At 60.5% G+C, this 12,239-nt stretch overlaps 1 protein-coding gene across 21 annotated transcripts in view; it reads left to right on the top strand.

Annotated features, from left to right (window-relative positions):
- BCAS3 (BCAS3 microtubule associated cell migration factor) overlaps positions 1-11,736 on the top strand; it is a 608,745-nt gene extending 597,009 nt beyond the window's left edge. For 11 of the 21 annotated variants that reach the window (XM_069602698.1, XM_069602691.1, XM_069602693.1 and 8 more), the window contains one exon: positions 10,933-11,736. In XM_069602698.1, coding sequence (XP_069458799.1) covers positions 10,933-11,081 — 149 coding nt within the window. In that variant the 3' untranslated portion in view covers positions 11,082-11,736. Of the gene's footprint in view, positions 1-7,655; positions 7,747-10,932 lie in introns of all 21 variants that reach the window. The other 10 variants (XM_069602701.1, XM_069602692.1, XM_069602696.1 and 7 more) reach the window with 1 other exon arrangement.
- Positions 11,737-12,239: the final 503 nt, after the last annotated feature.

Here is a 12,239-nt window from a genome sequence, read left to right as displayed (position 1 = left end):
CTAGATTTGTTATTCCTCCTGGAGGAGCAAATGGAAAAGCTCGTCTGAGCGAGCTGAATTGAATAATGAATAGAGCCCCGGCACCAGCAGGCAGTCTGTGCGCAGAGCACAAAGGCTAACGCAGCGTCTGCTCACCTTCTCCTCTGCAGCGGGCGGCGCCACGGCGATTAATTGAGACTCATGACTGTGGGTTCAGGATCCTAGGCCGGGACCCTAACGGGGGCCACAGAGACCTTGACCCCAGCGCCAGTGTCTTGGCTAGGCTTGGCCTAGGATGACTGATCCATGAACTGGGTTTATTTCCTTAAAACCTTCACTGATATGAAGGCACCAGACACATGGCCTTGGCGGTCATGCCACCCAGAAATTAAATTAAATCCATTACTAACCGTTAACCATTTGGAACCAGATATACAAAATTCTTCCTATTTAGAGCCAGGTCAGCAGTACTGGGATTGCTGTGTGTGCTGGGCTCAGGGTGAGTGGTCGTTGGTGTGGAAATGCCTTGTGAGCCTAAAAGTGGTCTTAGAGCTCAGACAGGGGTGTCAGTGAGCAACCTGGCCTAGAGTCATCAAGGGACCTTCTTGAATCTGGAAGATTCTCGCTTACCCCCCACCAGAGTTATCCCCTTCCCAGCCCCCGTTTGTCTCTGGGGAGCATCTACACCCTCTTGAAGTCATTAACTCGCAGGACAGATCGTTTCAAAAAGAATAATACCCCGACTTATTTTATATTTAAAAAAAAGTCTCATAAAGCCTATACCACAGTGATTAGGAAAATAGCCATAGAGAAGTAGAATGGAACCCATTACCGTGAAAGCCATAAATCCCTAAGTAAAAAGAAGCCGTATACTGAAGGTGCTCAGTTGGGAAGGGAAGCTGGAAAAGGCAAACCCGCCCAGGGAACTGTGCTTGAATTCAGGCAGGGGCTGAATAGAAGGCCAGAAGAGGCACCAGCGCCTCGGGTGAGTGGACCTCCTCGTCGTGGAAGGGACCGCCCTCCATCCCACCGAGGCCCGGCACCTTAGACCCAGCTGCCCCTTAACCTGTTTGGGGCTCTGACAGGCCAGAGGCAACCAGCAAGCCCCTGTGACGTGGCGGCCCCGGGGGTCCCTCAGGCAGGCTCCCGGGCTGCCCCTGGCTGTCTGCAACCCTCCTCCGTGCATGGGAGGTGGGCAGCCGCCCCTCAACCCTGGGCCTGACTGGGGGAGGCTGCATTGCCCACAGAGGCAGGCTAGAGATGCACAGGCATCCTGCTGTGAGGAGCTACAGAGAGGGAATCCCTTGGCAGGGTGTCACAAGACCCCGCACATCCAGACACTGGTGTGTCCCCAGGGTGAGCCTGGGTCCCACAGCTGTCTGCCCAGGGTGGCTCGCCTCCCCGCCCCAACGAAGCCCGCAGGACCTCTGGCTTCGGCTGTTCTTCCTTGCGGGGAGGGCCCCGGCCCCTTCAGCCTGAGAAAACAGAGCCGAGCACAGGCCCTTCCTTGGTGGAGCAGGAGGGATCAGCGGCCGAGAGGAGTGCCGGTCAGCCACCGGAGTGCGAGACAGTGATTTCTTAACCCCGGTGGAAGGGGGAAAGCCACATCTTACCAAACTCTTCCGCTGCGTCGGAGAGAATTTAATTACGTTTGGACATTTGAATGGGAACCAGATGTGGCTTGAGCCCATCAGGCCAGCCACGTTTGGGGAGCAGCGTCTCCCCTGCCATCTGCAAGCCACACTGCGCCATCTCACAGCCCCAGAGAGGGTCTTGAGAAGACCTCACTTGAGGAGGCAGGGCAGGTTGAGGCTGGCTGCTGGACACCTGGTTCGCTGGGACAGTTTCCTCGCTGGGAGCCCGTGTCCTCCCCGGAGCCGTGCTGAGCAGCCTGTTCGCGGGGCGCCACGTGCAGGCTTGTGCAGAGGAGGCTGTTCCCAGAGCCTGGCCAGGCATCCCTTAGCTCTATGCCCCCCTCCACCCCGCCACGTCTGTCTCAGGTGCCATCTGCCGAGGCTCTGCCCCCGGGCCGTGCTGCTGGCCTGGGGCTAGAGGGGGCGGTTCGGGCCATCCTGGGTGAGGACCGGTTCTCCAGGGGCCTCAGAGACGGCACCCCCAGCTCTCTAGCCAGGACCCCACTGCAGTGAGAGTCTCTGCCATGCCCTCAGGGCTTATCCTGCTTCTCGAAGCACCTTCACATCCTCCTCTCTTCAGAGCCTCACACGGCCTGTGAGATCACCAGGGCAGCCGCTGCCCTCCTGCCTGACAGGTGGTAAAGCGCAGAAGGGGTGTGGGGACTTGCCCAGGTCGTTGAGCACGTCTGCGGCAGGGCGGGGTTTAGGGCTAGTTCAGGGTCGGCTCCAGGCCGCTCCTCCATCAGGCTGACCTCAAGCACGTTCCAGCAGAGTTATCACATCACTCAAAACCGGGATCATGAGCCAGATCGGCTCCGCCCGTGCTGGCCCCATGTGTAATACTCCATGACAGGACTCACTCTGCCTGGGCCTGGATTTGCAGTTAGACTGATGTAGTGGCCCTGAGAGGGTCCCCGCGCATGGGGTGCTGTTGGGCGGCCGGGATGGGGGGGTCCTGCCCTCCTGCCCTTAAGCCTGGAGAGGGTCTGGGTCATGTGGGGCTCCTGGGAGTGGGTCTCTCCCTGCCTGGAGTTGGTGCTATGTCATGGCTGTGGTGGGAGGAGCCTCAAGGAAAGGCTGCAACCCCCAGACCCCAGCCCACCTCCTGGGTAACCCCCTGTCTAAGGCTGGGTAGGGAGCTGCTCTGCTTGGAACTCAGATGCTGTGCTCCCTGCCCCACCCCAGCACACACGCATGCCCGCATGCACGCACACACGCGCACACACGTGCCCGCATGCACGCACACACGCACACACATGCACACACACGCACACACATGCACACACGCACACACATGCACACACACCCAGCTGCAGGTGGAGGACGCCTTTTGAACACTGACCCTTCCTCATTCTTCACGCCTCCCTCCCCTCTTCTTTTTCCCTCTTTGATTACTTCTTCCCCGGCATTCCGGCATGCGCCTCTTGTGTCATCCCCACCGGGCCCACCAGGAGCTCCAGGGTCTAGCCTGCCTCTCTGTCCCTGCCTCGCGTATTAATGCCAGACTGGCCTGCTCTGAGTTGGATTTTTCCAGAGCCCTGAGGACCTATCCTCCTGGAGGGAAGGAAGGGGCTGTGTCTTTTCCTCCAGACGCAGAGAGGGCTCTCCACCTGATGGTCTCCTTAGCCATCCTTTCCAGGTATTGCTCATGACTTTCATCTTCCGGGGGAGGGGCCAGTGGATGACCAGAAGGACTGGGGTCTCCCTTAGGCCCCAAGTCTCCCCCAAACCCTGAGGTTATTAGGCACCCACGCGTGGCCCCAGTGGCCGAGGGAAACAATTCAAGGGACCCAAGGCGAGAGCAGCAAGTATTTGCCCTGAACGTCTGGAGCTGGGGAAGGGAAGGGGGTAGGGGCAAGGCAGGCCATGTGACCTTGGCCTCATCCTGCGATGTTCTGGGTCTCAGTACCTGCGGGACAGCCAGGAAAAAGAGCTGGGCAGGGAGATAAGAAAGCAGGTTTGCAGGAGCACTTAGGTTGGAAGAGACTCCTGTCGGGAAGGAAGGCGTGTGTCTGCTCACTGGCTACAGGACTCAGGGGCCGGGGGCACAAGCTCTCAGGGACCCCAGGCTGAGTGTGCGGTGAGAGGCCCGGAAGTAGGCAGCCTCAGAGCTCAGACACAGGTGTGGAGCCTGGGAGAGTCCCAGGCCATTGTTAGCCATCTTTTTATCCACTCCTTTATTCCGTCGACCAGATCAGGGTTCCCCTTATCTGAACGTGGAAGGGCTTTTTTATCCTCAGCCCCTCAACTGTGGGAAACTGCCCTCCTTCCTTCCACAAGCAAGCCTGGGAGGGGAGCAGAAACTCCTTGCTGGAGGAGAGAGAGGATACCTTCTCAGCCCCACCCAGCCCCCAAGACCTGGCGTGGGTACAGAAGCGGGTCCCTGGTCAGCTGGCACCTCTGCAGCCTGGTGGGGGTGCCTGAGGGTGCAACCCTGAAGGGCCAAGGGGGCAGGAGGAACCACGGTGGGTGTGTCCGAGTGGGAAGAAAATCAGGGCTCCCCTGCAGGTCGCCTCCTCTTTAACTGCTGCCCTTTGAACCACCTGAAAAATGCCCTGGGGCTGAGGCCAGCTTCACCCACAGTGTGGACAGAGCTGTCCGAGTTTCAGGAAGCGATCTCAGCCGACTCCCCCCTCTTTCTCCCTGAAGAGACCCCCTCACCTCCCCGAGTGACACTCTGGAAGAGAGGACAGTAGTTTCCAGGCCCAGGGCTGGTGTGAGACAAGCAGCCCAGAGCCATGTCCGCCAGGACCACCCCCTTGTTGGCATCCAAACCATCTCTTTGGGTTCTTCCTGCACGGGAAGCTGAGCCCTGCAGGAGGCGGCCAGCCACCGCCCCCGTCCTCTGCACCTCTGTCTCTGCCTCTGCACAGCTGGTCCCAGGCCCTCATTGGAAGGCCCCCTGTGGATAATGTCCATTGCTTGGGGCAGAGCCCATTTAGAACCATTTGCTGAGCTCGAAGCCATCCTGTGGTCCCCTGGTCTTCTCCCTGTATATCCCAGGGGGCTGCAGGAAAGATGATGACAATCTGGGTCAGAGGATCCCTCCCCCTTCCCCCAGCCAAGACCCCTCACCATGGAAAGGAACCCAGATTATTTCTGTTTACAGACCTCCTCTGAGCTAGGCACTGGACAGGATGGGGCAGTTTGGCTGGCTGCTCTGTGCTCTGCCTGCACCACCCCCCATCGCTCCTCAGAGGTACCACTGAGCCCAACCCAGGCAGGGGGCTTAACCACAGGTCCTGCTGACGGGAGAACTGGGAGGTGCACGCAGGAGGGAAAAATCAATGCACGTCAACAGGGTTGGAAATTTATTTTCCAGCTTGGAAGAGGGTACTTCCAAAGAGGCAAGGAGGGAAATGAAAAGCTGTAAACACATATCTGCCATCTTCCTCTTCAGGCCATTTCTTGATTAAAAAGAAAGACTCCCAGGGTTCCAGTGGGGAAGGGGTGGGGGTGAGGGTCTGGATGGCAGGGACACCTGCCGGGGGAGGGCAGCCAGAGGGCACCCCCAGCAAGGTCTTGCGGGTAATCACAATCACTAATACGATTGCAGCAATGGGAGAAACTCACATTTGCTGACTGGAAGCTTTAAGCACTTTGTGATGCACTCTGCATGCATTATTTAATTCCACAAGCGCACCATGAAACAGACCTTGCTAGCCTCCTGTTTGGGAAACTGAGGCACAGGGGTTGAGGACCTTGCCTAAAGTCTCCCAGGTCGCAGGGCCCAGAGCCGGCTCTCTGAACCACTCGCCTCATCTGCCTCCCCAACCTGGGCCTTGAGGCTGAGGGGCGGGGTGGGGGACCCCTCCCTTCTCTCTGCTGGAAGCCTGTGGCCAGTGCTGCCTGAGACTCCGCCCTGAGGCCTCATCCTGCTCCCCGCAGGCTGCCCGGGAGGTTAGCTTGGGAATGGGGTGTGTGGCTGCAGCCGGGCCCAATAAAAGTGCTCTGCTAATCCCTTTAATGAGCAGCATCGCGAGGCCGAGCATGCAGAGCTGGGCCGGCTGGAGCCTCTGAGCACACCAGAGGGGCCCTGCAGCAAACGCTGCTCCTTTCGTGGTAAGAGAAGTGCCAGGGGGCCCTGGGGGCTGAACCAGGGGGCCCAGGGACCCCCCTCCCCAAAGCACAGCACTGCCCTCACTGGTCCCCGAAACAGGCCTCCCTCTGAGTCCAGAGACCGGGGCTTCCCTGGGGGCTCTGATTTTCCAGCCACCCCCACTGCCATCTGGCCTGGAAGAGGCCCGAAGGCCAAGCCCAAGGTAGTGCGTCACACCTGACACCCCCCCCCCCGGGTCCCCTGCCTTCCTGGGCACCCCAGCTCTCCCTGAAACTCACAGAGACCCTGTGTCCTCAGGGTTTCATGCCTCCCCGGGGTTGGGGGAACCAAGACCACATGCTTAGGAAAGTGACTGTTGCTTTAGAGAGACCTGCATCCAGGGTGTCCCCAAAGTCCCTGCCTTGCCAGGCGTAGAGTGGCCTCGAGGGAGTGAAGGGTCTATATACTGGGGAGAGGATAGGCCCAGGGAAGAAGGCCCTCCAGGGTGAAGCAGCTTCTTCGGGGACCAGCACTCCAGAGGGAGGGGCTTCCTCATGCCCCACCCCCCGTGCTGTCTCCGGGGCTGTGTCCCCGCTTCCTGGCTCATCCTCTGCCTCTCCCCAGGTGGAGCCAGCCCTGGCCATCAGCACCCACCCAGATCTCCCAGGAGCCGGTCTCCACTGCCCCTGCCTTGGCCGAGGGGCCGCAGTCTCCCGATGAGAGTCGAGGGGCCAGGACAGACCATCTCCCTCATGTCCCTCATCTGCACGGCCCACCCCAAGAGGGGGGCAGCGTTTGCGGGCAGCCAGGCTCCTGCCTCCTTCCATTCCCCCTGGGTCTCCCTTGGCATACACACCCAGGGAACCAGGGTCGCTTCTCCCTGACAAGGCCAGCCACCTGTTTGCGCCCCGCCCCCCAAGACCTTTGAAATTTGCCAGGCTCCATATAGAGTGAGGGTGGCGTGAGAACTGAGCTTTCTCGGTCCTTTGCTTATTTCATGAGAGCTGAGGCTTCTTCTTTGGAGCTGCTGCTCATTCCATCACCCCTTACCCCCTGTGGCTTACCTCGTCCCACCCATGACCTCAAAGGGCAGCTTGGGTGGCAGGCCCCATTTTCCAAAAAGAGCCAGCAGTGAGTGGGTGGACGCAGCCAGTGGAGGGTATTGGGACTAGTCAGAGTGATGCCTGGAGTTGTCACGTCTCCATCAGTCCAGTTCTTTCTCGAGGGGTTGTGTACCCAGAGCCAGTGGCTTCCCGCTCTTTGGTTTAGCTGCCTGCAAAATGGGGAGACCAGCACCCACCCCCCCAGGCGCACAGAGGCGCTGGGGAACATGAGGTCACAGTAAGATTTTCCGTCCGAGTGCAGTCCGTTATTTGAGGGGCCTGGAGAGCAGCCTCCGTAAGAGCGGGCTCTTTCCACCACCCAGAATCCACATACTTGTGTTGAGTGGGGAGGCCCCCAGCTCGCTCTCCCTTGCAGCCCTGGCAGGTTGCTGGTGGGCTTTCCTTGCAAATCCAGTGCATCTGCACGACTGCCGTTCAGACCCGGGGGTCTTGGAATTGGGGGGAGGAGGGCGGTGGCCCGAGCTGGACCACTGAGTCAGATCACACGGAGGCATCCCTGGAAACCGCAGGCTTTCTCTGCCTCCTGTTCTCTCCTGCGTCCCACCTGCATGGGCACTGCATGGGGCGGCAGGCCCGCCTCTCCTTTCCCCACAGCTGCTCCTCCTGCTCGGGGGACGGACCCTCTCCCCCCACTTCGCCCCCTTGACAAAGGAGGTCTCGGCTCTGCCACAACAGTTCCATCTCCAGGGCCCCCAAGACTGGTCCCCAGCCCCCCACACGTGCATGTCACTGCAGAACTCTGCTGCCAGCTTACCCTCCTCCCGGCGTGAGCTCCCCACACCTCCTGGTGCCCTCGCCTCCTGCTTGCCGACATCAGTGTACTCCATCATTGTCCGGATCTTTTCCCAAAAGGTTCCTCAATGCTTTTCTTTTCAAAAGGGAAAAAAAAAGGAAAAAAAAAACAATGCCAACCGCCCAGCGCCCGCGAACAACCCAACAGTAACAAAGCGTGTGTTCGGGATGGAGGAAGGTAAGGCCGCACACTTCCGTTCGCCGCTTGCTCCAAAGGGCTGGGCGGCTGGGTGGCCTGCGGGGGGCCGCGTGTGCACCCCTCCTCCACATCCACATCTGCTTCGCACACTCACACAGTCCTATCTCAGGGAGCAGAGAGCAAGGGGTTTGACCGGGGCATGTAGGCAACGGCCCAGGAGCACCCGGGCCCTGGGTTCTTACACTGGCAGCCGAGCTGCAGAAGCAATGACCCACCCCTTTCCCTCCTCACTCACTCTCATTCATCCACTCATTCACTCAAGAACTGCTTTTTGAACACGAACTATTTTGTGGGCCCTGTGGTTGGCACTAGGGAATCAAACACAGAGCCGGCCTCCAAGGGACTCCCCCAACATGAATGGTGACACACGTGAGCAGACGATGCCCAGCGTGCTGGGGGGCCCCGGGCAGGAGTCAGTACAGAGTGTGGTGGGGCCTGGCCATGCTACCAGGGAGACAGCACAGGCTCGCAGGCGTGCTAAGCTTCAAAGATAAGTAGGTGTCCTGGGGGCCACAGGAGCCTGGGAAGGGCTTTTCCCCAGATGAGCACACACCCAGAGGCCTGGAGCAGCCTCACGAGGCCCCCAAGCTCATTATCTGGATTCCTCAAATCCACTTTAGTGAGGTGAGGTCTTGGAGAGGAGCAGGTCCCGGAAGGCAGTTTGATAGAGGTGAGGCGTTGAGAGACCTCATCCTCAGGACCCTTAGTAGACGGTGAAGGTTTTAAGCAGAGGAAAGGCAAGATGAGGTTCATGCTGCAGGCAGAACGCTCTGGCTTTGGGATGTGGTGGCTTGGAGACGGGGGCTCTGGGGGTCCGGAGACCAGTAGGGAGCTTTGGGAGTTATCTGGTGGGCAGCAGCCACAGGCAACGAGAGGAGGGACGAGGCCAGGGGAGACACCTGGGACATGAGTCCAGCGGAGCCTGGTCACCTGGGAGGCGGGGGCCACCTTCATCTCACCCAAGACTTCGCTGGTGAAAAGAAAACATGAGCAAGACAGCGCAGGCTCTCCCTGGCCCCAGGAGCCCCAGAGTCATCTTGAAATCCCTGTGGCACCTGTCCCCGCACTCTCACAGGATGGGGTACGAGGCGGCCGTGCGGACTCGCGGGCCGGGGTCCCTGCGCTGCTGGGAGGTGGCTGCAGGCCTGTGTCGGGGCAGTGGGAGTCCCCCGCTTGGTCCCAGGCTCCCTGCGCCTCGGCTTCCGGGGCGGTATGGACGCGCCTGCACTTTGCATCAGGAACGCTGGGCCTGCCCCGGGCTGCTGCCTCTTCCGCCCCTTCGTCCTGGGCTCTCTTCGAGGCCTGGAGTCCTGAGGCCCGGCATCCCTTACTGCCCTGCTGGGGCCTCGCCTCCTCTCTCCCTCCCGGCCTGCTGTCGGCGCCCCCTAGCGCCGGGACGGCCGGCACCGGGGCCAGGGCCTCCTGGCTGCGCTCGTGGGAAACCAAGGGGGTTGGGGAGAGCTTTCCTGGAGTGCTAAGCTTCTGTGTAGAAAACTGGGGGTCTGCTCCCTGCTTTCCTGACCTGTCCCTCTTGGCACAACGGGCCCCAAATGAGGGGGAGGCTAGAGGCTGAGTGGAGAAGGAGAGAGCCCACGCGGGGGTCTGGGTTTTCCAGCGGTATCTGGATGACTTGACTTAACTCTCAGGGTCAGGCCCAACAGGGCAGCCGGTGCCTCCTGGCAGTCAGGGGCCATCGCCAGGCCTGCAGCCCATGTCCACGGCCCCCACCTGCTGAGAGGCTCTGGTTTGCAGTTACACCCTTCCAGCCAGGGCCCCAGACACAGCTGGTGCCTCACGCCTCACACTGGAACCGGGAGGCATCTGAAGGAGGCCAGCACAGATGCCCCCGACCCACTCTGTGGCTGCTGCTGCTACTGCTGGGCCACCAGCATGCTTCAGGGTTCACCCACGGGGAGTGGGGGTCAGTGGTCACTTCCTGGCTGGCCGGTGGTGGCTAGCCCAGGAGTGAAGGCCATGACCCATCCCCTAACCAAAGCCAGCTGTGCTGCGCGTGGAGGGTGACAAGGGGCCTGGGCACGGGCTGCAGGCACAAGAGACCAGACACGTGTCACGTTTGAGCGCACTCGTTTGCTATCTCAAATGACTGGTTTGAGAGCCTGGGCGTCCAGGGTGGACAGGCAAGACCCCCTCCCACTCTGTCCCAGGCAGTTGTACCTTGGGGAAGGAGAAACCGCAGGTGCCTCATCTTGGCTTGAGGCCCAGAGTTTGCCAAGGGATATGTATGCCCACATCTCACTGTGAGGGAAAGGGGATAGGAACTGACCACTCTCAGAAAGCCAAGAAGTAGTTCTTTCTGCCTTGCACTCAGCATGCTGGGAAGTCTGTTCCCAGCCCACCCACCCCAGTACCTGTCTTGGGTCAAGAGATGGCAGGGCAGTTGAGGAAGGTGCCCATAGTGGAAGGAGATGGAGCCAGGTGCCATCTCCAAGATGGTAGCCTGGCTTACAGACGCCAGGGGAGGGGCTGGGAGCCTCCTGACCTGACTCCCGGGTGGACCCTGAGCACGTCCCTTCCAGAGGGGTCTCCAGGACACGTGGGAGCCCAGAGGAAGGGGAAGGGAGGCACTCCAGGCAAGTAGGCCCCTCTCAAAGCAGGCACTCCCCCTTGAAGGGGGAGGGCACAGGAGGGGCCCGGCAGGCAGGCAGATGGTGTGGGTCAGGATGCGTGAGCAAGTGAGTGGCTGAGCCCGCGTGTCTGGTGGGGGAGGCGAGGGGCAGACAGACCAGACGGGGACACCTCGGTCCTTCCTGCCTCCCGGCTTCTTGCCTCCTGCCAGACCAGGAGCTCCAGAACAGGAGCCTCACGGAGTTGGGAAGCAAGCTGGCTGAGCACGAGTCTGCACCAGGCCTGGGCACGTGCCCTACGAGTGGCAGTGTGGTCCAGATGTATCATCAGGGCAGCCATGCTCCTGGCTAACGGGGTTCACATGCTGAGGAGACGACGGGAGCCTGCCAGCCAAGAGGGCTTCTCCCTGGGCACTTCCCCCCCGCCCCGCCCCGCCCCGCCCCGCCCCGCCCACCGTAGAAGGATGTCAGTGGGCCCAGATTGGCCTCGGGGCAGGCAGCCGGCCCAGAGTGCACACCCACCCGCCTACCCCCTGAGAACCCCCCCTGACCCGGCCTGGCCCTCTCTCCTGTCTTACAGAACTCCAGCGAGAGGGAAGCATCGAGACTCTGAGTAACAGCTCGGGCTCCACCAGCGGCAGCATCCCGAGGAACTTCGACGGCTACCGGTCTCCGCTGCCCACCAACGAGAGTCAGCCCCTCAGCCTCTTCCCTACCAGCTTCCCGTAGGTCCCAGCAGCCTGCTTCAGGCTGGCCGGCCCACTCTCCTGCCGGAGGGAGAGGGAGACGCCCCCCTGTCCGCTCCTACCCTTCAGACTCCGCTCCTCTTTGAACCCACCACCTTTCCCAAGCTTCGTGACGACAGCCGCCCAGCCTCCTGGATCGAGAAGAGACCCTTCTCCAAAGCACCTCTGCCCGCGCTGACCTCTGCCCCCGTCGTGGGGCAGGCCACGGCCGAGACTCTGCAGAAGCTCCGTCCCCGCCTCCATTTGCACATGACGTCCCGCGTCGGACCGCTTTTGTATTTTCTAACTCAGCTCCTGCTGGGGGTGGAGTGGGGGGTGGCTAGGGTGGGGAGTGGGGATGGCTCGGCGGGCATCTTGGCCCCGAGCGGCCAGCCCCGACCCAGGCCTGGCTTCAGCACACACTGCCCAGCGTCCCGCTGGCGCTGAAGTGAGGCCCGGAGTATTAGGGGAGGACGAGGGAAAGAGAAGCTCCCCTTCCTCTTTTCTCCCCCCTTCGGCTCATGGAAAGGATTTGTCTTTTTTGTCTGTAAGCCCTTGTACCCTGATCCTGTACTGTTCGGTGAAGGAAACCGTGGTTTCTGAGGCCCTGTCAAAAAGTGCACGTCTTGTTCAATAAATCACGCTGCAATTGGTGTCCATCCCTGAGTGGCTGGGGTCAGGGTTCTCTCCAAGGACTGAGCAGGGTCCTGGGAGCCTGACCGCATGGCCCTGCGCCCAACGCCCCCACCTGGACGAGTGCGGGAGCTGGGGAGTCAAGGAGCAGGGAGGAAGGTGGAGGAGGATGTTTACTCCAGAACTTGGGTGGCGTCTGACAAACGCATTCTCTGACCTTCTTGCCTGTCACCGGAGCCATTGGGTTTTGGAGGGCACCCTGGGCCTCCCTGGCTGTGGCAGTCAGGTCCTTGGAATGTGCTGCTGGGTTGCCGTGGGAAGGAGAGCCTGATGAAGACTCTGGCCTTCTCTTTGGGACAGGCTCCCTGTCATTACCTCTTCTAAAGCATATATCTCTTTTTTTCTTAATTTTTAAATTTTTCTTTGGCTGCACCCCCGAGGCTTGTGAGATTGAGTTCCCCAACCAGGGATCAAACCCACACCCCTGGCATTGGAAGCTGGGAGTCTTCTGGACCATCAGGGAAGTCCC

The sequence above is a fragment of the Ovis canadensis genome, chromosome 11 (assembly GCF_042477335.2).
Source record: "Ovis canadensis isolate MfBH-ARS-UI-01 breed Bighorn chromosome 11, ARS-UI_OviCan_v2, whole genome shotgun sequence".
NCBI classification, from domain to species: domain Eukaryota; kingdom Metazoa; phylum Chordata; class Mammalia; order Artiodactyla; family Bovidae; genus Ovis; species Ovis canadensis.
The sequence above is the reverse complement of the archived record's forward strand: the minus strand, read 5'-3'. Positions and strand labels throughout refer to the sequence as shown.